Genomic DNA, 25,800 nt, shown 5'->3' with positions numbered 1-25,800 from the left:
GAAGGTCGTGTTTAACCAACCTTATTGAATTCTTTGAAGAAGTTGGAGAAAGAGTAGACAAGGGTAATACAGTTGATATGGTGTATGTGGACTTTCAGCTGGCCTTTGATAAGTTACCACATAAGAGTCTCATGACAAAGTTCAGGGCCTGCGGAGTCAGGGCCAGGTAGCAGATGGATTGAAAGATGTCTAGTAGGAGTTAAGGGAAGTTTCTCAGACTGCCAGAAGGTTGGAAATGATGTCCCACAAGGATCCATGCTGGGTCGACTGTTGTTTACCATATACGTGGATGATTTGGACTCAGGAATTGGAGTTATGGTATTGAAATTTGCAGATAAATACCAAATTGGATGTATAGCTAATAATGTGGAGGACTGCACCAAAATACAAGAAGACATAAACAGGCTTGCAGAGTGGGTGGATAAATGGCAAATGAAATTCAATATAGCAAAGGGAGAGGTGGTTCATTTTGGTAGGAGGAACAAGGAGACCACTTATTCCTTGGAAGGTAAAAAACTAAATGGGGTAGAGGAGCAAAGAGATCTGTGAATGCAGACACATAAATTGCTAGAAGTAGCAACACAAGTTGATAAGGCGATAAAGAGTGCGAACAAAGTACAGGGGTTCATTTCTGGAAGAATAGAATACAAAAGCAGGGAGGTAATGTTAAATTTATATTGAACTTTGGTTAGACCACACAACTGTGTGCAGTTCTGATCCCCAAATTACGAAAGGATATTGAAGTACTGGAGAAAGTGCAGAAAAGATTTACAAGCATTTTACCAAAATTGAGAGGATGCAGTTATCAGGAAAGAATAGAGGCTGGGACTTTTTCTCTGGAAAAGAGAAGACTAAGAGGAGACCTGATAGAGGTCACTGTTATCTTCTGGAACTCGTTTTTTGATTGCTTTTGGGGATCAGAGAGGAATTTCGAAGAATTATTTTTTTCTCCTATTACATTGGTGCTAGTGGGTGGGGAGCATTGAGGGTTATATTGCTTAGTTGCAACATGACTGAATAGGATCGGCTCGATGGACCAGCTAGTCTTTTTTTGTCTGTCCTTTTTGTATGTTCATATGTATTTCCTTTTAGGAAAGGGGATACATGACTATTAGTTCTAGAATCAGTTGAGAAATCTGATGGACCAATGGTGGTCTTCTGGCCAAAATATTATTATGTTACAATCTTGATGATTATATTATTACTTGTTGGTCTCCCACGATGTTGCACACGAGGACTCTAGACCAACTGTAGTCTTCAGTTGAAGCGGGGTTAGAGAACGGGGTATAATTGGACCAGGGCACGGAAAGGCAATTGAATTCTCAATTTTAAATTGTACATTCTATTTCTATTATAAATTCCTAAATCCAGATTTATAACAAGTATAATATATAATTCAGACTGTAATTACACCATTCTGTCATTGGTAATGTTGTAGCACCTCCAGTGGCAGGAGGATGTAATTACTGCATAACAAGTAATGAGGGTATAGTTGTGTAGTGGTTATGTTAATGTAATCCTGAGGTGTGGACTAATAATCCAGAGAACGCAAGTTCAAACTCTAATCTCCTCCAACCCTACAACCACCTTCCGCCCACCCTCATTGTCTTTTTTTCTTCTCTGCAGCGAGGGCCTCATCCGGGACGTTATTCTCCACCAGACCTCGGGTCGGATTCACAATAAGAATGTTTCCACTCATTTAATTGGTAGCATCAACAGAGGTAAGTGTATGCACCCTTTCATGCCTTCACCAACTGTCAAACTAAATTGAAGTGAAAAGACTCCAAACTTTGTCCAGTTAATAAATATGGCTATGTACATATACCTGCTTAAGTACCATCGGTGTTAATAGATCTTAAGTAAGTAGTAATGAATGGTCACTTGGGCCACCTCGGGTCTGGATTGCATCTACAATATGTAGTGTGCTTGGATTTGAAGGGAGCACATTTTTTGTTAGTTAACGTAATGCTGATATTGCATACAAGTATGTAGGCATGTGATTATAAAAAATGACCCAACCTACCAGCAAGGCATTTTTTTTGGGTAAGGACGGTATTGGTGTGCTCTGGCTTGTGTACTCCTCCAATAGTTTGTGTTGATATGAGCATGGTGTTGAAGGATATCACAGTAACTATTTGACCCTATATTTCCCAGTAATGTGCCATGATTTTAAGCAACACCTCTGAATTTTCTGAACAAATCTTCAAACAATCGTATCAGTGCGGCTTTTTCTAATGTCCCTGAGCATGGTCTTTGAACAGTACACAAAGAAGTGTGAAACAGGGTAGATACATAAAGAAAAGTGTAAAGTTGAAAGATTTAACTCAAGGAAGTGCTGGTTTGTCATTTTGTTTGATGTTTTTGTAGAAAGTTCGAATGCAATATAAAGCCAACAGTATAAGAAAATGGGACAGTATTATTAATTTTTCTGAATGGATGAGGTAACTTGGGCCTAATGGTATTTACTTTAAAATCTTGTAATAAGGCATTAAGAGGAATGCAAAACAGTTCATGCACTTCATATTTCAATTGTAAACAATTTTACAACACCAAGTTATAGTCCAGCAATTTTATTTTAAATTCACAAGCTTTCGGAGACTTCCTCCTTCCTCAGGCAAATGTTTCAGGCAAATGTTTCATATTTCAAGGACAGCTACACTGAGATAGTAATAACTACAATATTATAAGCACAAAAAGTAGACAGGAAGGATCTGATAATCCAGAGAATTAAGTCATGTAACTCTTGATTTGGGGTGTGGGGTGGAAGTTGTTTGGTTTTCAAATGTTTGCTTCTCAGTTTAGCTGTTGTCATTAGGTCACGGTTTACATAAAGTGCACTCAACATGCACTCAGTAGAATGTGATATGACCATCACCAGAATGCACTATAGGAACAGGAAGTATTTAAATTAATTAGCAGATCTCCCATAGCTCTGCTCATGAGTAGTTTGGGGTCTAGAGTGCTGTTGTGATGTTTAGCTGCCAACCTGGGCTGTTCCTTTAAGGCCACTGTATTTTAAGGATTTTTGAGAATAGAGGTATATTTTCATCTTTACTGTCTGGCGTTAAGCATTGCCTGGATGGAGTCCAGAAAGGAAAATATGGTGGTGAGGATCACATTAATGGAAGGAAAATCTAGCATGTTCTACAGTATTAGGTCCTTTGCTTTTTGTGATTATATATTAATGATTTGGACTTAAATATAGGGGGCATGATTAAGAAGCTTGCAGATGATACAAAAATTGGCCGTGTGGTTGATAGTGTGGAGGAAAGCTGTAGACTCCAGGAAGATATCAATGGACTGGTCAGGTGGGCAGAAAAGTGGCAAATGGAATTCAATCCGGAGAAGTGTGAGGTAATGCATTTAGGGAGGGCAAACAAGGCAAGGGAGTACACAATAAATGGGAGGATACTGAGAGGTGTAGAGGAAGTGAGGGACCTTGGAGCGCATGTCCACAGATCCCTGAAGGTAGCAGGACAGGTAGATAAGGTGGTTAAGAAGGCATATGGAATACTTTCCTTTATTAGCCGAGGCATAGATTATAAGAGCAGGGAGGTTATGCTGGAACTGTATAAAACACTGGTTAGGCCACAGCTTGAGTACTATGTACAGTTCTGGTCTCCACATTACAGGAAGGATGTAATTGCACTAGAGAAGGTACAAGGCAATTTACGAGAATGTTGCCAGGATGAGAATTTTAGCTATGAGGAAAGGTTGGATAAGCTGGGGTTATTCTCTTTGGAACAGAGGAGTCTGAGGGGTAATTTAATTGAGGTGTACAAAATTATGAGGGGCCTAGATAGAGTGGATAGGAAGGACCTATTTCCCTTAGTAAAGAGGTCAATAACCAGGGGGCATAGATTTAAAGTGATTGGTAGAAGGATTAGAGGAAATTATTTTCACCCAGAGGGTGGTAGGGGTCTGGAACTCACTGCCTGATAGAGGCAGAAACCCTCATCACATTTATAAAAAACCTGGATGTGCACCTGAAATGCCGTGACCTACAAGGATTCGAACCAAGTGCTGGAAAGTGGGATTAGGCTGGGTGGCTCATTTTCGGCCAGCGCGGACATGATGGGCCAAATGGCCTCCTTCTGTGCCATAAATTTTCTATGATTCTATAAGGGGCATGCAAACCTCCCAGATTTGCACTGAATCAAAGGCAAAATACTGCAGATGCTGGAAATCTGAAATTAAAAACAGAAAATGCTGGAAAAGCTCAGCAAGTGAGGCAGCATCTGTGGAGAAAGAAACAGAGTTAACTTTTCAGGTCGAAGACCTTTCATCAGGACTGGAAGATGTTAAGAGTTAAAGTTATTAAGCAAGTACAGAGCCAGGGAAAGCAGGGGAGGGGGGGTAGGGAGGAAAGAACAAAAAAGAAGGTCTGTGATAGGGTAGAGGGCAAGAGTAATTAAATGACAAAAGGGACAATGGTGCAAGGCAAGGAAGGTGGTAATGGGACAAGTTAAGAAACAAAAGATTGATCTAGAGTAGCAGTAAATGGCAACAGCAGAACCATTACCAGCATTTGCTGTCCGAAAAAATGGGAGCAGTGGTTATGATCTGAAGTTATTGAAATCAGTGTTGAGTCTGGTAGGTTGTAAAGTGCGCAAACTAAAGATGAGGTGCTGTTCCTCGAGCTTCATTGGAACAGTGTAAGAGGCCTAGGTCAGAGTGGGAGTGGGACGGGGAATTAAAATTACAGGCGACCGGCAGATCAGGGTCACGCTTGCGGACAGAGGGAGGTTTTCAGCAAAGCGATCACCCAATCAGCTTTTAGTCTCCCCAATGTAGAGGAGACCGCATTGTGAACAGCGAATACAGTATACTAAATTGAAAGAAGTACAAGTAAACTGCTGTTTCACCTGGAAGGAGTGCTTGGGGCCCTGGACGGTGGGAAGGGAGGAGGTGAAAGGGCAAGTGTTGCATCTCTTGCACTCGCACGAGAAGGTGCCATGTGGAGGAAGCGGGCCCTTCCGAATGCTGAAAGGGGAGGGGAGGGGAAGATGAGTTTGGAGGTGGCATCGCATTGGAGGTGGCGGAAATGGCAGAGGATGATACAATGAATGTGGAGGCTGGTGGGGTGGAAGGTGAGGACAAGGGCGACCCTGTCATGGTTCTGGGAGGGAAGGGAAGTGAGGGCAGAAGTGTGGGAAATGGGATGGACACGGTTGAGGGCCCTGTCCACTACAGTGGAGGGGAATCCTCGGTTGAGGAAAAAGGAAGACACATCGGAAGCACTGGTATGGAAGGTGGCTTCATTAGAACAGACGCGAAGGAGACGGAGAAACTGGGAGAAGGGAGTAGAGTCTCACTGGAAGCTGGGTGAGAGAAAGTGTAATTAAGGTAGCCGTGGGAGTCGATGTGCTTATAATAAATATTGGTTGATAGCTTATCTCCAGAAATAGAGAGAGAGAAGTCGAGGAAGGGAAGAGATGGTGATGGACCATGTGAAGGCGAGGGAAGGGTGGAAATTGGAAGCAGCACCGATACAATCATCAATGTACCAGAAAAAGAAATGAGGGAGGGGACTGGAACAAGGAATGTTCCACAAAAAGACAGGCATAGCTGGGACCCATATGGGTTCCCATAGCGACACGTGTTATTTGGAGGAAGTGAGTGGAGTCAAAGGAGAAGTTGTTCAAAGTAAGAACAAGTTCAGCCAGGAGGGGGAGGGTGGTGGTGGATGGGGACCAGTTGGGCCTCTGTTCAAGGAAGAAGCGGAGGGCTCGCAGGCCGTCCTGGTGGAGGATGAAGGTGTAGAGGGACTGGATGTCCATGGTGAAAAGGAGACGGTTAGGGCCGGGAACTGGAAACTGTTAAAGTGGCTGAGGACATCAGAAGAGTCGCGGATGTAGGTCGGAAGAGACTGGACAAAGGGAGAAAAAATAAGAGTTGAGATAGGAGGAAATAAGTTCCGTGGGGCAAGAACAGGCTGAAACGATGGGTCTCCCAGGGCAGACCTGTTTGTGGATTTTGGGAAGGAGCTAGAAGCGGGCTGTGCAGGGTTGGGGGACTATAAGGTTGGAAGCCGTAGGGTGAAGATCTCCAGAGGAGATGAGGCCGGTGACGGTCTGGGAAACTATGGCTTGATGTTCAGTGATGGGGTCGTGGTCCAGGGGGAGGTAGGAGGAGGTGTCGGAGAGTTGGCGTTCAGCCTCCGCAAGGTAGAGGTCTATTTGCCGCACAACAACAGTGCCGCCTTTGTTAGTAGGTTTAATGACAATGTCAGGGTTGGAACTGAGAGAACGGAGTGCTGCAAGTTCAGAGGGAGGTAGGTTAGAGTGAGTGAGGGGAGCAGAGAAATTGAGACAATCGATGTTACGCCGGCAGTTCTCAATGAAAAGATCAAGAGAGGGCAAGAAGCCAGAGGGAGGGGGACCAGGTGGAACAAGCATTCTGAAGACAGGAGAAAGGGTCTGCTGTGTGGGGGGGGGAAGACTCCTGGCCAAAGAAGTGGGCGCAGAGGCGAAGGCGACGGAAGAAGAGCTCAGCATTGTGTTGAGCTTGAAATTCATTGAGGTGGGGGCGTAAGGGGATGAAGTCGAAGTTTAATTCTGTTAAAGAAGGCACCAAGTATGCCACTCAGTGTTTAACGTGAATGCAGCTTTCTTTCTAAATATATAAGGAATGTCTCGAAGAGGGCACAAGCTCAAGAAAATAATAACTGTCCTCAATAAAACATTTCAGAATACAATTAAATAAGTCTTCATATGTTAAGTTCTAAAACAGGTAAATCCAATTGAGATTTTGAATGTGCTCACTAATCAATCAGTTCACATTATTTATCACAGGTATAGCTGATTAACTAACTATTTTTGTAGGAGAGCGTGCTTTACCATGGAGTTGGATACAGCTTTGTGCTAACCTCGGTCTTACTGCTTTTGAGGAGGTGCTGAAGAGAAACCAACTGGTTTTCTATAGGGAGGGAAAGCCGAGGTAGAATCACTCCCAGGCTGCTTGTGCTGACTTTCTAGTGGCCCCTTTCATTTAACAATATTGCCTGAGGCCTGGGAATGGTCACACTTCTGAGCTTGGTTGTTGTGCAAAGGCAAAGCAGGGGTAGGGGAGAAAAATACCTCAAAAAGAATCTTCAATGGAACAAATAAAAACCGTTTTCTATTTTGTTTACAGGCCCCTGTGATGACCCCTCCAAGTCTGGTTTGTTTGCTCTTTGCACATTGGATGGTAAGGACCTGTAATTATATTTAAGATAGCATTTCTGTTAATAATTTATACACTGATTCAACAAAGTATATAGCTGTTATGCTATAACTGATTTTGCCTTTTTGAGATATGCTGTAACAAAGAAAATGTAATTTAAAGAAAAACATGTTTAATTATGAGATTGTTACAAGTTTAGGGTCTTGTGTTAGATATTCTCTTGGTTATAGCTATGCTAGTCACACCCATAAGCAGTCTGAGAGTCTTAGCTTTAGGGGTGTGCCCATAGTGCCCAATACTTAATTATGATAAGGTAATCCTGAGGCATAACAATAATAGCCCCTTGTGATCTGAACTGGATATTCGTGTCTTTCACACATATGCTTCTTAGTCAAATTGCAAAAATACTTGGTAAGAAGAGGTCATATAGTGTTTTATTTCACAACTCGTGAACATATTGAGCTGCATTTATGATCAGTCCCTCAGTTCAATCAGTACAACTTGTATTCATATAATTATACAAAGTAATGAACATGCTATGCTTCTCCACTTCAATGGTTTGTCTTACACGACTTAAACAAAAGAACTCCTAACTAGTCTCCTGCATACTGTATCTGGCCAAAGCCTGCCCTTGCAGCTTTCTGCTTAAAACCAGACTGACTTTGCATTTAGTTTTTGGAAGTTTATGCAATAGTATTTTTTTTATTATTCGTTCATGGGATGTGGGCGTCGCTGGCGAGGCCGGCATTTATTGCCCATCCCTAATTGCCCTTGAGAAGGTGGTGGTGAGCCGCCTTCTTGAACCGCTGCAGTCCGTGTGGTGACGGTTCTCCCACAGTGCTGTTAGGAAGGAAGTTCCAGGATTTTGACCCAGCGACGATGAAGGAACGGCGATATACTTCCAAATCGGGATGATGTGTGACTTGAAGGGGAACGTGCGGGTGGTGGTGTTCCCATGTGCCTGCTGCTCTTGTCCTTCTAGGTGGTAGAGGTCGCGGGTTTGGGAGGTGCTGTCGAAGAAGCCTTGGCGAGTTGCTGCAGTGCATCCTGTGGATGGTACACACTGCAGCCACTGTGCGCCAGTGGTGAAGGGAGTGAATGTTTAGGGTGGTGGATGGGGTACCAATCAAGCGGGCTGCTTTATCTTGGATGGTGTCGAGCGTCTTGAGTGTTGTTGGAGTTGCGCTCATCCACGCAAGTGGAGAGTATTCCATCACACTCCTGACTTGTGCCTTGTCGATGGTGGAAAGGCTTTGGGGAGTCGAGAGGTGAGTCACTCGCCGCAGAATACCCAGCCTCTGACCTGCTCTCGTAGCCACAGTATTTATATGGCTGGTCCAGTTAAGTTTCTGGTCAATGGTGACCCCCAGGATGTTGATGGTGGGGGATTCGGCTATGGTAATGCCGTTGAATGTCAAGGGGAGGTGGTTAGACTCTCTCGTGTTGGAGATGGTCATTGCCTGGCACTTGTCTGGCGTGAATGTTATTTGCCACTTATCGGCCCAATCCTGGATGTTGTCCAGGTCTTGCTGCATGCGGGCTCGGACTGCTTCGTTATTTGAGGGGTTGTGAATGGAACTGAGCACTGTGCAATCATCAGCGAACATCCCCATTTCTGACCTTATGATGGAGGGAAGGTCATTGATGAAGCAGCTAAAGATGGTTGGGCCTAGGACACTGCCTTGAGGAACTCCTGCAGCAATGCCCTGGGGCTGAGATGTTTGGCCCCCAACAACCACTACCATCTTCCTTTGTGCTTGGTATGACTCCAGCCACTGGAGAGTTTTCCCCCTGATTCCCATTGACTTCAATTTTACGAGGGCTCCTTGGTGTCACACTCGGTCAAATGCTGCCTTAATGTCAAGGGAAGTCACTCTCACTTCACCTCTGGAATTCAGCTCTTTTGTCCATGTTTGGACCAAGACTGTAATGAGGTCTGGAGCCGAGTGGTCCTGGCGGAACCCAAACTGAGCATCGGTGAGCAGGTTATTGGTGAGTAAGTGCCGCTTGATAGCACTGTCGACGACACCTTCCATCGCTTTGCTGATGATTGAGAGCAGACTGGTGGGACGGCAATTGGCCGGATTGGGATTTGTCCTGCTTTTTGTGGACAGGACATACCCGGGCAATTTTCCACATTGTCCGGTAGGTGCCAGTGTTGTACTGGAACAGTTTGGCTAGAGGCGCAGCTAGTTCTGGAGCATAAGTCTTCAGCACTACAGCTGGGATGTTGTTGGGGCCCATAGCCTTTGCTGTATCTAGTGCACTCAGCCGTTTCTTGATATCACGTGGAGTGAATCGAATTGGCTGAAGACTGGCTTCTGTGATGGTGGGGATATCGGGAGGCGGCCGAGATGGATCATCTACTCGGCACTTCTGGCTGAAGATGGTTGCAAACGCTTCAGCCTTGTCTTTTGCACTCACGTGCTGGACTCCGCCATCGTTGAGGATGGGGATGTTTGCATAGCCTCCTCCTCCTGTTCGTTGTTTAATTGTCCACCACCATTCACGACTGGATGTGGCAGGACTGCAGAGCTTTGATCTGATCCGTTGGTTGTGGAATCGCTTAGCTCTGTCTATAGCACGTTGCTTCTGCTGTTTAGCATGCATGTAGTCCTGAGTTGTAGCTTTACCAGGTTGGCACCTTATTTTTAGGTACGCCTGGTGCTGCTCCTAGCATGCTCTTCTACACTCCTCATTGAACCAGGGTTGATCCCCTGGCTTGTTGGTAATGGTAGAGTGAGGAATATGCCGGGCCATGAGGTTACAGATTGTGCTGGAATGCAATTCTGCTGCTGCTGATGGCCCACAGCACCTCATGGATGCCCAGTTTTGAGCTGCTAGATCTGTTCTGAATCTATCCCATTTAGCACGGTGGTAGTGCCACACAACACGTTGGATGGTGTCCTCAGTGCGAAGACGGGACTTCATCTCCACGAGGACCGTGCGTTGGTCACTCCTACCAATACTGTCATGGACAGATGCATTTGCGACAGGTAGATTGGTGAGGACGAGGTCAAGTAAGTTTTTCCCTCGTGTTGGTTCGCTCACCACCTGCCGCAGGCCCAGTCTAGCAGCTATGTCCTTCAGGACTCTGCCAGCTCGGTCAGTAGTGGTGCTACCGAGCCACTCTTGGTGATGGACATTGAAGTCCCCCACCCAGAGTACATTTTGTGCCCTTGCTACCCTCAGTGCTTCCTCCAAGTTGTGCTCAACATGGAGGAGGACTGATTCATCAGCTGAGGGAGGACGGTAGGTGGTAATCAGCAGGAGGTTTCCTTGCCTATGTTTGACCTGATGCCATGAGATTTCATGGGGTCTAGAGTCAATGTTGAGGACTCCCAGGGCCACTCCCTCCTGACTGTATATCATTGTATCGCCACCTCTGGTGGGTCTGTCCTGCCGGTGGGACAGGACATACCCAGGGATGGTGATGGAAGAGTCTGGGACGTTGGCTGAAAGGTATGATTCTGTGAGTATGGCTATGTCAGGCTGTTGCTTGACTAGTCTGTGGGACAGCTCTCCCAATTTTGGCACAAGTCCCCAGATATTAGTGAGGAGGACTTTGCAGGGTCGACTGGGCTTGGTTTGCCTTTGTCGTGTCCGGTGCCTAGTGGTCCGATGCCGGGTGGTCCGTCCGGTTTTATTATTATTATGACTTTTCGTAGCGAGATTTTACAACTGAGTGGCTTGCTGGGCCATTTCAGAGGGCAATTAAGAATCAACCACATTGCTGTGGGTCTGGAGTCACATGACCGGGTACGGCCGGCAGGTTTCCTTCCCTAAAGGACATTAGTGAACCAGATGGGTTTTTACGACAATCTGGTAGTTTCATGGCTGCTTTATTATTAGTCTTATTTTTAAAAGTCCTGTTTTCCTTTACATGTCACCCAAAGCCTGCTTGTGTAGCTGTTGGATAATTACGATTGTTAGAGCAGCAGGGTGAAGCTCCTTTCTTATGCAACACAGCAGGGTGCAGGCTTATTTTGACATCCTCCTCCTACTTCAATTAGCTATTTTGTTGAGCATTTCTTGGCTTCACACAGCACTTTTCTTTTATATGAACACTAATGTGGACTGCAATTAACTGCTCAATTTTAGTGTCTCAATTAATTCAATTGCCACTTTTTCTAGTCAGGAGCCAGTGGAACAATAATTACAGAGAGGATGACGATGCTCCTCTTAAATAGAAGAAAGGATTTTTGTGCATGTATGATTATCTGGGTGATGGGCAATGCTGTAAATGGAATACATCCAGTAATGTGTCCAGTAAATGTTGCTCTGTATTAAACATGGTTCAAGAGATTGGAAACAAAATGAAAGGACATGGACACTCCTCAAGTAATTTGAACATGACGTTCTGACCTCACCATGACTATACCCAGACACATGCATTCCAAGTGATTACTTCAATTCTTTTTATATCTCCAGTGTTTGAAGTCCTATGTCATAGAGTTCAAATGACAGCTTCCACTTCCTACGGTTTTGGTGATGTCAGGCAAGTGAATCCCAGCAGAGCACCCTGTCTGACACCCAGCATTGATGGTTATGAATCTGGCTGATTCCAGACCGATTCTGAAACTTTTAAAAACTATTAAGGAATTCTTATTAAATTAAATGTAGCTGGGTTTTAAACAACATCAAATATAGTTTGTGTGTGCAATACTAAAGTATGTCAAGAAGCAATATAAGGAGCAAGGACATTCTACTGAAAGCATATAGTTGTAGAGCTTCTTCTCTGAATAAAATGTCATTAGCTGATAAAGTCACTGGACCATGATTTAAAAAGCGAAAGTTATTCTTACTGTCACTTGATTGCTATTTGCTCATAGAGTACACTCCTAGCTTTAACTTAATTTGTAAATTATCTTCATTTCTAACATTTAAGGGCCTCTGTTCAAAATCCTGAAAAAAATTCTTCTTTACTCTGTTGTTTGTTAGTATAAACAGAGACATGAGAGGAGGAAATAAACCCTCTTCTCTGAGGGATTTTAAAAACTGTGGATATCAGTCAAGTTACAAGGGGATCCTACTTTGCTACTGAAAATGCCTGGTGGTTACAGAGCTCAAGGGAGGAGCTCTACAACTTTTTTTAATTAAAAAAAAAGCACTTTGAGTAATATTGACCAGTAACTGTTATTACCTTTCCCATGAATTAAATTATTTTCTAAATAGTATTGCAATATAGTGGAAAACAGACATTTTATTTCTTCCAGCTTATACACTGGCGGTGTGGTGGAAGTGGCTGTAAAAAGCCAACAGAGGTACAGGCCCTGATATTTATAGGGAGGGAGTGTGTTTGTGGTGGTGGGGGGTGGCGGGTGGCAGAAAGGCAGAGGTCCTGCGATATTTAATGGCAGGACCTCATCATTTTTTAATTCCGTTTCCTGCCCGGCAGCCGGCCAGATTGACAGGCTGGCAGGACATTAGGTGGGGGGGGGGTCGACAAAGATTGCAGGGCACAAGGTGGGGGGGTCGGCAAAGATCGCAGGACATGGGGGGTGTCAGCAAAGATCGCAGGGCATAAGGCTTAGGATTGTGGACTTGGAGGAAGTGGGGGCAGGGGTGAGTGGGGAGGGAGTCTGCCGATCGTGGCAGAAGGTTTGCTTGAGGGGCCAGGGGAAGGACTCCTGCTCCTCCTGGCTCACAAGCAGTGTTATAAAAAGCACTTACCTGCTAGATTCGGCTGTTCCCCTATCCAATTAACTGCCGGGTCTCCCGAGCAGTGGGAAACCCAGCCGGCCAATGTTAAATTTAAATTAGGTTCCCAACTGCACTATGGGAGCCTGATTTAAATATTATGAATTGTTTTGCTTCTCGAGAGCGGGACACAGACATGACGGGCAAACCACTGCCGTAAAAATGGTGGCAGACGCAGATGCGGCGGGATGGGATCTTGTTACGCAATTTTTAATTTTTAACCCTCTCCTGCCCGCCGGTTAAAATTCCCCCTGTAGTTTTTTCAATGTGTGAGCATGTGTCAGTAGTATAACTGGCACTGATATTGCTATCACTGTAACATGGCTAAATTAAAAAGTGTATTTTTGAAATAATCGTTTCCGTGTTTCAGGGCCTCTCATTTGCAATGCTTCCATCTCATTCCAGGATTCCCCCAATTCCCCCTTGCTACTTCTGATTAGAGTGCGCTCTTTATACATTAATATTAATACTGTCTTCTCTCTTTTTAAATATTGCGTAAGCTATTGGGTTGGGGAATGGCATTCTGCCAGAACATATCAGATCTTTGCCAGGTGATAGGAGCAGATCAACTTGAAAATGTTGAAAACTTGTGTACTTCAGCAAGATTGGGGAATCCCTGTAAAAGTAGCTTTGGGATGAGGGAAATCTCTGTTCCTCTAGTCTTTATCGACCAACAGGGGAATTTTTATTTGTTTAAAAAATTAATTGTCCTATAGTACAATGTTTAAAATGAATTCTCCACCCCTTAGGAACTTTTTTCTGTCCATATTTACATGCCCTGTTAATTGAAGACCTGACTAGGTGCATACCTAACTAGTTACACGTTTGGATATTGTAGGAAGGGACCCTCTTCCTAGATTTCAACTCTGATTCCGTAAGTGGAAGAACAGTCTCTAACCGCTCAGTGCCTCATCTTTTCAATGTTTTTCCACAGTGACGCAAAATAATATGAGGTTTTTTTCCTCTCTGTTAGTGTCTTGTTTTCAACTTTTGAAAATGCAGCTTTTTAACTGGCCATTTGGAGGTACTCAAGAGCAGCACTGGCTGATTTCTGTTCTAATTCTGCTTGACTCTGCGAAAGGAGTTGATGAGACTTTACTTAATAACTTTCGATCACAGTAGGCTAAAATCAAGAAATTGTACTGTGAGGAAACCTCTGAAAGAGACGCTGGGGCTGAAAATCTGCAGCCCGTCCTGTGTAGGAAAGATTTTTAATGTTGCATCAATCTCTTGTGGCATTATTGAGGTGAGTCGAAGGATACATTGGCCCCGAATTTCCTGGAATGGCACATTTGGTCCTGAATGCCATAAGTTAGACTGTTGTGTGCCCTAATTCTCCAGTGATGGATTTACACAATTTATTGGAGAGCTCATTAGAATACTCCACAGCAAGGATAGTGACAATTCAGAAGCACGCAGCCAATGGCCATTGACAAATATTTGCTATCAATTCTGATTTCGATCACTTAAACAGTACCACATTATTCATCCACTTTTTATTTTTGTAAAAGCGCGTATTCGACTTGTGAGTTTCATTTTGAGAAATTACCACAAATCTGTTAGTCAAGTTATTTACTTTGTTTTCTAAAGTTATTCCTGGCTGCAATATGCAGCTCGTGTAGCTGCAGATACCCGAGCCAATTCAAGGCTTCTAAATTGAAAATCATTTTCAAATGTTGGTGGGCAAATTCATTTCAAAGCATGCGATCCTGTGTTTTGCAGGGGAAATATATTTAAAGCACATTGCCAGATCGAAAGGAAGTAATTATTTAATTCATTTTTTACATATCTCTGCCTTTAAATTCAGAGCAGCTGCAGTTGCACGGTCACTAATAGTCATCTTAACTCAACAACAACAGCAACTTGCATTTATAAAACGCCTTTAACGTAGTAAATCATCCCAAGGCGCTCTACAGGAGCGTTATCAAACAAAATTTGACACCAAGCCTCATAAGGAGATATTAGGACAGATGACCAAAAGCTTGGTCGAAGTGGTAGGTTTTAAGGAGCGTCTTAAAGGAGGAGAGAAAGGCGGAGAGGTTTAGGAAGGGAATTCCTAGGGTCTAGGCAGCTGAAGGCACATACGCCAATAGTGAAGCGATTAAAATCTGGGTTGCGCAAGAGGCAAGAATTGGAGGAGCGCAGACACCGCGGAGGGTTGTAGGGCTGGAGGAGGTTACAGAGATAGGGAAGAGCAAGGCCATGGAGAGATTTGAAAGCAAGGATGAGAATTTTAAAATCAAGGCATTCCCAGACTGGGAGCCAATGTAGGTCACTGAGCACAGGGGTGATGGGTGAATGGTACTTGGTACGAGTTAGGATATGGACAGCAGAGTTTTGGATGAGCTCAAGTTTACAGAGGGTGGAAGATGGGCGGCCGGCCAGGACAGCAATGGAATAGTCGAGTCTAGAGGTAACAAAGGCATGGATGAGGGTTTCAGCAGCAGTTGAGTTGAGATAGGGGCAAAGACTCCATCCTTAAATAGGCCAAATTTTACATTTATTCCCTCAACAAAATATTTACTGATGCACTATTCCATTGATCTGGAATTAAATGTATTTATCAATATGAATTCCAAAAGAAACACTTATTTGGATCAATACTCCATGTTAAAATTAACAATTGACACCATTAACGGATCAGAGATCATTGAATCGATACAAACATCAGTTGGCTTTCAAAAATTCCATTCCATTTAACAGGGAACTTTACGGCCGGCTGGTATGTCTGAACGATAATTTTTGCATTAACTAAATAAATCAACAAAACTCAACAAAAGTACATATTTGTTTACGAGAAATCAATCTTGGAGCAATAAATCACACCCAGTGCCAGGTGACCAGCACCGTTTTGGTTCAGTCTAAGTGGCAGTGTCAATCAATCGGGTTAATCCCCCAAATTGGACATCGCCATTGATCTTATTTGAGCTATGAAAATGCAATTCTCAACTCAATGTTGCGGCGAGGTTTATTGCAAAGCTTCACAGAGGGTTCCAGCAAATTTTGGTGTGGCATAAGTAATGGATTGAGTCACTCACACCTTAATTTTCTGCAAATAGTAATGGTGTGCACCGTAGATATGCTATTACTATGGCACAAGTTTCCATCAAATTCCGGCCCATTGTTTTAGAACAACATTGTAACATGGTTACAATGAACAAATAATAATGGAGCTGAATGGATGGGCTGGAAGGTATCCCTGGAGTCCATAAATTAAGTAAATGATATCGGAGTCAATGAATTAATTAAAATAACACTGAAGCCAATGAATTAAGCAAATAATATTGGAACCAATGAATAAAATAAATAATATTGGGAGCATGGATAAAGTAGATATTGAGGCCAGGAATTAAATAAATAATATCATAGACCAGCAATTAAATGATATCAGGGCCATAGAAGTAAATGAACAACATTGGGTGATGAATTAAATGAGAACAGAATGCAAGAGTGATGTGACGTTCTGGAAGCCCCTGTCAACAGTGGCCCCCAAAGCTAAGGTGGCTGCTGCCTGAGCTTCCATGGCAGCTGTGAGAGCTGTCAGGGAGGCTCCATGATGGTGGGCACCACTGTTGTGTTAATGGAGTTGACCACTCCAAGGGGATTGTAGTACAAGAGTAAGGAAGTCTTAATATAATTGTACAGAGCTTTGGTGAGACCTCACCTGGAGTACTGCTTACAGTTTTGGTCTCCTTACCTAAGGAAGGATATACTTGCCTTAGAGGCAGTGCAGCGAAGGTTCACTAGATTAATTCCTGGGATAAGAGGGTTGTCCTATGAGGCAATGTTGAGTAGAATGGGCCTATATCCTCTGGAGTTTAGAAGAATGAGAGGTGACCTTATTGAAACATAAAAGATTCTGAGGGGGCTTGAAAGGGTAGAGGCTGAGAGATTGTTTCCCCTGGCTGGAGAGTCTAGAACATGAGGGCATAGTCGGAGGATAAGTGGTCGGCCATTGAAGACTGAGATGAGAAATTTCTTCACTGAGGGTTGTGAATCTTTGGAATTCTCTACCCCAGAGGGCTGTGGATGCTAAGTCACTGAGTATATTCAAGGCTGAGGTAGATAGATTTTTGGACTCTAGGAGAATCAAAGGATATGGGGATTGGGCAGGCAAGTGGAGTTGAGGTTGAAGATCAGCCATGATCTGACTGAATGGCGGTGCAGGCTCGAGGGGCCAAATGGCCTATTCCTGCTCCTATTTCTTATGTTCTTATATTCACTCAGTCCACGTTGACAGAATGGTCACCTTGCTCTGTGCAAAGCCTTTACACAATTTGGAGCTGAACTCCTCCATGCTCTGTGATATTATGCGCAAGTTCACTGGCAGGTTCTCAGTGCACCTAGCATTTCCCGGTGTATGCCCATTAGCTTTCTTCAATAGTCTTGGCCCTCAAAGTCAGCATCTGAGTCTTCTGCAGGAGAGTTAGTATGTTATCTCACCCTCCGGCAAGTTGGCACCTGTAGCATCCTATTCCCCTGCCCTAGGTCCTGCACTCTTGTGCCCGATGATTCACCACATGATGGCATGTCCTCTAGCCTAGCCTCTAAAATACACGTGGTGCCAGTATCTGAGCTGGTGTTTGCAAGGGCCAGATCGAATAACGCTGCATCTTCAAGAAGGCTGGCTGCTTCTTCCTCAAGTGGCAGAGACATCTCCACATCCAGCACCTGAAATGAATGAGTGGGACAAGGGTTAGTTTTTGTGTGTGAACGAAGAGCAGAGAGAGAGAGAAATGGCTGGTGAAAGCATTTGCGGTTTGTCATTCAGAATGTGTAGCGTAAGATAGAATTAAGAAGGGAAAAAGAGGATAAGGTGTGAAGAAACCCTATGCAACGTCTCCTCCAGCTTTGCCAGTCACCACGGCCATGACTCTGCCCTGGCCCATGATGGCCAGCATGCTTTCTTTAAGGGGGGAGAGGGTGTGCAGGTGGGCTTGGCCCCTTCCACTGGCTGCCTCCTGTCTGGAGTTATGTGCGACCTTGGGTGTATATTAGTGACAGTGTTGTGAGGTCTGAAGCAAATGTGCCTGTCATGGTCAAATAGTTGGTATGCAGTGTGCAAGATGTGAGGTGTGTTGAAGTGAGCGTTGTAATAGCGGTGAGTGTGTGAATATGATGAGAAGCAGGTGTAGTGAAGGTGCGGTGCAGTGATAGTAGGAAAGTGAAGGGAAGCAGGAGAGGGGAGTATTGTGAGTAGTGAGGCTAGAGGTGGTAGAGGTGTGAGCAGAGAGTAAGAGAACAGCGTTCTTACTTTAACAACTTTGGCGAGGTAATTGAACTACTTTCGGCATTGCAGCCATGTATTGGGAGCTAAGCTCCTGGCATTGACTTCCTCTGCGATGTCTTTCCACTGGCGGTGCCAGTTGTTGCCTGGAGGACTTTGTGCCCCCTGGGTGAGCAGGATCTCCCTCCTCCTGTCCACAGCCTGGACCAGTGTCTTTATCCAACATCCGAGAACCTGGGGGCATGATCTACAGGCCTGGCAGCCATTTCTTTGTTCAGAAGTGTTTTTTTCCTTTTGCAGCCAGAGTACATCTCCCCTTTAGGAGGACTTGACTATGTTTAAGTGGCATCAGAGATACCCGATTTCCGTTCCCCCTAACAGGCGAGCAGCCATTGAATAACACTGGTAGCACTGGCTGCATGCCTAGCTGATTATAATGAGGTCCCAGCATGAATTTAACCTGGGACTTGTGAACAGATGCATACAGTGCATGCCTCGCCCCCTGAACGCCCGTTTTTGGATGCAGTCAAATTTCTAGGCAGTTGTCCTTTTAACCAAATCATGTAATTTTCCAGGTATTACCTGCAATTGCCTTGTGATGTTTCATTTGAACTCCCAGTGACAAAATCAATAACCTTTCTACCTCCAAGTACAATATCTCATCAAGGGAGTAGAGATACGAAAAGAACACATTTGATTTGTTCCTATTAGTAAGCACACTGCTTCTATCAGTCAACTCTCATGGATGCATTGTGGTGAAATCATGAAGATGCCGCAACTCACTCACCCTACTGAAAGAAGTTGTGGAAAGGTTAAAATAAAAATCTCTCTCTCTCTCTCTCTATATATATATATATATATATATATATATATATAAAGATATATATAATCAATCTGGCACTAGCAGGAAAATAACAATCGAAATATTGATTTTAAGGTTGTGAGAATATTTCCTTTTCTCCTGTAGGTTTCCTGATTCCTCCTCTAAAGGTTTAATACATTTCTAATTGGAGTCCTGTTGATCAGGGAGACTGAGTAAAGTTCTATTTATTGCCTCTTTGCACAGGTACCCTGAAGCTGATGGATGGGTCAGATAAACTCCTGTGGTCTGTTCAAGTGGATCATCAGCTCTTTGCCTTGGAAAAGTTAGATGTAACAGTGAGTGTTACCATGGCAGTCACTGAAGATTCTGCATAACCCTGCTTCCAAACTGCTTTCTTTTATTATCTAACTATCACAAACTATTTCCTGTTTAGTTCTTCAAATCCTATTCATATAAATTGAGTTTGTTCTTAAGAATGACAACGCCCCTACAAACCTTAAGGATTGAGGCCTAGAAATTCGATGGTGCTAAATGGGTGCCTGAGCCTCCAGTATAGAGGGCAGAAAGCGCATGCTTGTTATGAGCCGGAGGTATGCCGCCCGCGATATTGATATAGGCAAAAAAAAGGTGTCAAGGGTCTGCGCCTGAAACAGGTGTTAGGCCCTTTGCTTATGCAGTATTGGTTTCCCCTGAGCGGCTTCAGGAAAACCAATATTGGGTGCACCTCGGGCTTGTCCATTCAGGCGCAGGGATTGTTCCCTGTGCCACCTGCATGCCTGTTCTTGGGTGCAAACAAATTTTTCCTCCTGGATCCCTATTTTAAAAAAAAATCATATCTTTACAAAGTTTTGGTGTTAAAGGAGGATTGTGTGTGTAGGGGCTCGTGCTTTAAGTACAAATTACTTCCCTCATCTCTATCATTTCACGTAGGAGATAATCTTCGTCTTTTCAATATTTTTCTCACATGGTGACTTTTGCAGCAGGGAGCCACTTTGATAGCATAGTTACAAGCACATGAAGGAGCAGCTTTATAGAGCTGTCTGAAAAAGTAATATCTTTCCAGCTTTCCTCCACAAATCAACACTTACTGAACATATATATATATTGCAGTGAACTGGTGCAGCATTTTGCAAACCAGCTTCACAATTTAAGGAAGTAGGATCCCAAGTTGATACTTGGAAACCTTATGATGTTACATACCAGGAAGCCTTCAAAGTGCCATCAAAGCACTGATTATTCAAAGAGATAGATAGATAAGGAACCACTGAAAGCAAAGATGCAGTAAGTATAAGAAAATAAGAAATAGGAGCAGGTGTAGGCCATACGGCCCCTCAAGCCTGTTCCGCCATTCAATCAGATCATGGCTGATCTTCAACCTCAACTCTACTTTCCTGCTCGATCCCCATTTCCCTTGATTCCCCTAGAGTCCAGAAATATAAGTATGAGAATGATAAGGGGTTGGGGAGTGGAGCGCCCAGGGATCCTAGGTTTTATAAATAGAGGTATAGGTAAGGACCTTATAAAGTCAGTTTTTATTGCTAATTTATTTTTAGTGTCATAAAATACAAGAAAATCAGTGGGGAAAATATTGAACTGCAAAAAACCCAGGTAAATTTGGAGAAAATCGGCAAAAAAAATCTGTTTTATTTAGAACTTCGCTGAAATCCAAAAAGACAAGAGACTTAGAAAAGGTACATTCAAGCTAAAATACAGCTCACAATTATTTACAAAGTTTACAGATTCCACTTTTATGGGTCTCACTGTCAGACTCTTGCTAGATAGTTTTTCTTAAATTTCTTCAAACTAAAAAAGCTGCAGCTACTTACCTGCCACTAATATAGTGGGATATTAAAAATTATTGGAGATTATGCTCTGATGAAATCCTGTGCTTGTGGAAAAATCGGTGAGAGAGGAGGATGGCGCAGTTGGAGTTGCTCTCATAAGAAAGCAGTTGCAGGGGCCTCAATGGACCATTTGGAGAATTCCAAGAGAGGCAGCTCTGGGCTTATTCAGGACGGATTCAAACTTGGGACAGCGGCAGGAGAGCAGGAAGACAGAAGAATAGTTTTGAGGATGGTAGAGATTGGGGGGCAAAGTATCCAAGAGGGAAGAAATGAAAGGAGTCATGACTGGGTGACGGGAAGGAGAGAAGGGAAGGAGAGAAGACAGGAGAGAAAGGCCCGCGAGTGGTCAAGAGAGAAAAAAAAGGGAGATAGAATAATTGGCTCAGGTCAAAACGGAAGCTAGATGGTGCATGAAAAGGGACAGGAGGGATTTCGGGTTACAGCAGCATGGCTAAGATTAGGAGAGATAGTTTCTGGACACGGAGGACAGGAAGCGGATAATATGGAAAAGTCCAAAGTTAAAGTCTAACGTCCAGTGGTGGGATGAAGACGGGGTGGAATCTTCATTGCATCAGTGACCTCGGTATAGCACATACAGCGCAAAATGGCCTAGAAATTTAATTGTGGTGAAAATGTGCGCTGGGGGGAGGGGGAAACGCGTGTGCGGACTACCCGCGCCAGTTGAGACCTATGTAACATGTAAAATCCAAAATCCAAAATGGCAATGTTGGTTGGCCAGGATAACGCTTTAAGCCACAATTATATAGGACAAGAAAAATAAGTACAAATTGGTGACGAGCAAGCTCAGCACTGGTGTCAGGAAGGACTTCTTCAGGAAAAGAGTGTTTAGTTCTTGGAATGGTCTCCTGGGTAGGTAGTGGAGTTACAAATTCTGGAATTATTCAAGAGGGAATTAGATGCTGTAGATGGGGGAGCTAGTAGGTTTCTATGAAAAGATGAGCTTGATGGGCCAAACTACCTCCCTTAATTGTACTTATCTTTGTGATTTTTTTTTAATATATCACTCCACAGAATAGTGGGACTCTGTTATTTAAGCTACTCTGAGTTCCTGATTTCAGTTGAACTGCTACGGGGAAGGGATGAACAGAAACCCTTGGGCATTTTCAAACAAGGAGAGAAAATTAAGGGAAACTCCAGCCCGACACAGGGGCTCTCGCCTACCTTCTGTAAACTGTCTTGAGTGGCCTAAGCAGAGGCCTGGTCGCAACTTACCTACCATTTCAGGTGCAGGATATGTATAGATGTCAGTGTAACCTGCCAGCAGACCTACATTTGGTCTAGGAAGATTAATGGCTTTGATAACCTGGCATGGGAGATAAAAGTGGTAGGGAGAGGCAGACTTTTAACATTTTCAATTTTTAAGAAAACAATACATGTATATATAAAACTTAATACTCAATAGAAAGGACAAAATAAAAAATTAACTTTCTTATCAAAACTTTTTTTTAAGCTAAACTATAACAAGGGAGAGCTGTGGGACAGGCTCACTCTATTTAATGGAGGTGTTGGTGAGGCAATATTTAAGATTAAAACCTGCTTGAGATTAATCTTCCTAGACCAAATGTGATTCTGCTGGCAGGTTACACTGATATCTGTGTTGTCAGTAGCTTGGAGGTGGGTGTCATTTTAAACCAACATTGATTTAACATTCACTAATTATCTAAAACGAACAGTGCTCCGGAGGTCATGTTTTGAATGATTTCAGGCCAGATCTTACCCCTGAAATGCAATATTTCTGTGGTTTATGAACAGACTGATGATATAGAGAGTAGGCACGCATGGCTGTTTTATGGTGTGTGTGTACTGAGACAAGTCTAATTGTGGTCTGCACTTTAGGGTGATGGACGAGAGGAAGTAGTGGCCTGCGCTTGGGATGGTCAAACCTACATCATCGATCAAAATAGGTCTGTTGTCCGATTTCAGTTTGACGAGAATGTCAGTGCATTTTGTGCTGGTAAGTGTCAGTATTAAGTATTTGTTAATTCTTAGATAGACTTCTGTCAAAGGGAAAGCCCAGAGCAAGACCAATTTGTAGAAACAAACCATTGTAATGAAGTACCATTGACTTTAATAAATTAAATTGCTAGAAACACTCAGCAGGTCAGTCAGCATCTGTGGAGAGAACAGACAAGTTAACATTTCAGGTGTGGACTCTTTGTGGAAAACACTTTGTTTTTCTTTCAGATTTCCAGCAACTGAAGTTGTTTAGCTTTTTGTTTATATCACTGACTTTAACTTCCTCTGACTGTTTTCTGCATTGTGCTGCGATGGTTTTTGTTCAAAAAGTAGATAGAGGTGACTATTAAGAGAGCTGGCAAGGACTAGATATTGAACTTAACATGGTGAGTAGCTGAATTAACATCTTCAGCGAACTGACTGGAAGGATTATCGGAACCCAACCGTTTTAAGAACATAATAACATGAGAAATAGAACAGGAGTAGGCCATAACGGCGCCTCGAGCCTGATCTGCCATTCAATAAGACTATGGCTGATCTTTGATCTTTGACCTCAACTCCACTTTCCCGACCTATCCCCATATCCCTTGATTCCCTTAGTGTCCAAAAAACTATCGATCTCGGTTTTGAATATACTCAACAACAGAGCATCCACAGCCCAATGGGGTAGAGAATTCCAAAGATTCACAACCCTCTGAGTGAAGTAATTTTTCCTCATCTTAGTCCTAAATGGCTGACCACTTATCTTGAAACTGTGACTCCTAGTACTAGACTCTCCAGCCAGGGGATATAGCCTCTCAGCATCTAACTTGTCAAGCCCTCTAAGAATTTTATACATTTCAATGAGATCACCTTTCATTCATCTAAACTCCTGAGAACATAGGCCCATTCTACTCAATCTCTCCTCATAGGACAACCCTCTCATCCCAGGAATTAATCTAGTGAACCTTCGTTGCAACCCCTCTAAGGCAATTACATCCTTCCTTAGGTAAGGAGACCAAAACTGTGCACAGTTCTCCAGATGTGGTCTCACCAGAGTCCTATATAATTGCAGCAAGACCTCCTTTCTCTTATACTCCAACCCCCTTGCAATAAAGGCTAACATACCATTTGCTTTCCTAATTGCTTGCTGTACCTGCATGTTGACTTTCTGTGATTCGTGTACAAGAACACCTAAATCCCTCTGAATACCAACATTTCAGTCTCTCCCCTTTTAAAAAATATTCTGCTTTTCTATTCTTCCTACCAAAGTGGATAATTTCACATTTCCCCACATTATACTCCATCTGCTACCTTCTCGCCCACTCACATAACCTGTCTATATCCCTTTGCAGCCTCTTTGTGTCCTCATCACAGCTAACTTTCCCAACTAGCGTTGTATTTTCCTACAGTAAATACAGTTTGGTGGACAATTGTTGTCATAGTAACAGGAAGTTACTATGCCACTATTTATCTAAGTTTGCTTAAAATCTTTGCTGTGCATGCTGGGAGTGTTAGGCCTGTGCTCATGAGTGCACTATAATTCTCACTTCTCATAACACAATTTACTGGGAAGGAAAAGAGGTTGTCCTTGTTTGGTTTTGAAAAATACACACAATATTTTACGTGTGTATATATATATATAAAATAGTGCCTTTAACATAGTAAAACATCCCAAGGTGCTTCACAGGAGCATTATCAAACAAAAAATTGACACTGAGCCACATAAGGAAATATTAGGATAAGTGACCAAAAGCTTGGTCAAAGAGGTAGGTTTTAAGGAGCATCTTAAAGAAGGAGAGAGAGGTAGAAAGGCGGAGAGGTTAAGGGAGGGAATTCCAGAGTTTAGGGCCTAGGCAGCTGAAGGCACGGCTGCCAATGGTGGCGCATTTAAAATCGGGGATGCAAGAGGCAAGAATTGGAGGAGCGAAGAGATCTCAGAGGGTTGTAGGGTTGGAGAAGATTACAGAGATAGGGAAGGGTGAGGCCATGGAGGGATTTGAAAACAAGGATGACAATTTTAAAATCGAGGCGTTGCCGGTCAGGGAGCCAGTGTAGATCAGCAAGCACAGGGTGATGGGTGAACAGGACTTGATGCAAGTTAGGATAAGGGCAGCAGAGTTTTGGATGAGCTCAAGTTTATGGAGGGTGGAAGATGGGAGGCCGGCCAAGAGAGTATTGGAATAGTCAAGTCTAGAGGTAACAAAGGCATGGATGAGGGTTTCAGCAACAGAGGAGCTGAGGCAGGGGGCGATGTTACGGAGGTGGAAGTAGGCAGTCTTGGTGTTGGAGCGGATATGTGGTCGGAAGCTCATCTCAGGGTCAAATAGGACACCACGGTAGCGAACAGCCTGGTTCAGCCTCAGACAGTGGCCAGGAAGAGGGATGGAGTAAGTGGCTAGGGAACGGAGTTTGTGGTGGGGTCCGAAGACAATGGCTTCGGTCTTCCCAATATTTATTTGGAGGAAATTTTTGTTCATCCAGTACTGGATGTCTGACAAGCTGTGTGACAAATCAGAGACACTGGAGGGGTCGAGAGAGGTGGTGGTGAGGTAGAGTTGGGTGTTGACAGCGTACATATAGAACCTGACTTATTTTCGGATGATTTCACCGAGGAGCAGCATGTAGATGAGAAATAGGAGGGGCCAAAGAATAGATTCTTGGGTTGACACCAGAGGTAATGGTGCGAGAGCGGGAAGAGAAGCCATAACAGGTGATTCTATGGCTATGACTGGATAGATATAATGGAACCAGGCGAGCGCTGTCCCACTCAGCTAGACAATGGAGGAGAGGTGTTGAAGGGGGATGGTGTGGTCAACCGTGTCAAAGGCTGCAGACAGGTCGAGAGGAGGGATAGTTTACCACATCACAAACACATTGGATGTCATTTGTGACTTTGATAAGGGCAGTTTCAGTATTGTGGCAGGGGCAGAAATCTGATTGGAAGGATTCAAACATGGAACTGCGGGAAAGATGGGCATGTATTTAGGAGGCGACAACACATTCAAGGACTTTGGAGAGGAAAGGGAGGTTGGAGATGGGGTGGTAGTATGCAAGATCAGATGAGTGAAGGGTGGGTTTTTTAA

General features: G+C 43.7%; 1 protein-coding gene across 4 annotated transcripts in view; it reads left to right on the top strand.

Moving 5' to 3' along the window:
• Positions 1 to 25,800, top strand: part of itfg2 (integrin alpha FG-GAP repeat containing 2) — an 86,601-nt gene that overhangs the window by 39,614 nt on the left and 21,187 nt on the right. For all 4 annotated transcript variants that reach the window (XM_067999662.1, XM_067999661.1, XM_067999664.1 and 1 more), the window contains exons 7-10: positions 1,627 to 1,721; positions 7,135 to 7,188; positions 19,158 to 19,249; positions 22,616 to 22,733. In XM_067999662.1, coding sequence (XP_067855763.1) covers positions 1,627 to 1,721; positions 7,135 to 7,188; positions 19,158 to 19,249; positions 22,616 to 22,733 — 359 coding nt within the window. The remainder of the gene's footprint in view (positions 1 to 1,626; positions 1,722 to 7,134; positions 7,189 to 19,157; positions 19,250 to 22,615; positions 22,734 to 25,800) is intronic.

Source organism: Heptranchias perlo, chromosome 18, assembly GCF_035084215.1.
Source record: "Heptranchias perlo isolate sHepPer1 chromosome 18, sHepPer1.hap1, whole genome shotgun sequence".
NCBI classification, from domain to species: domain Eukaryota; kingdom Metazoa; phylum Chordata; class Chondrichthyes; order Hexanchiformes; family Hexanchidae; genus Heptranchias; species Heptranchias perlo.
Note: the sequence above shows the minus strand (reverse complement) of the source record. Positions and strands in the feature narration are given on the sequence as shown.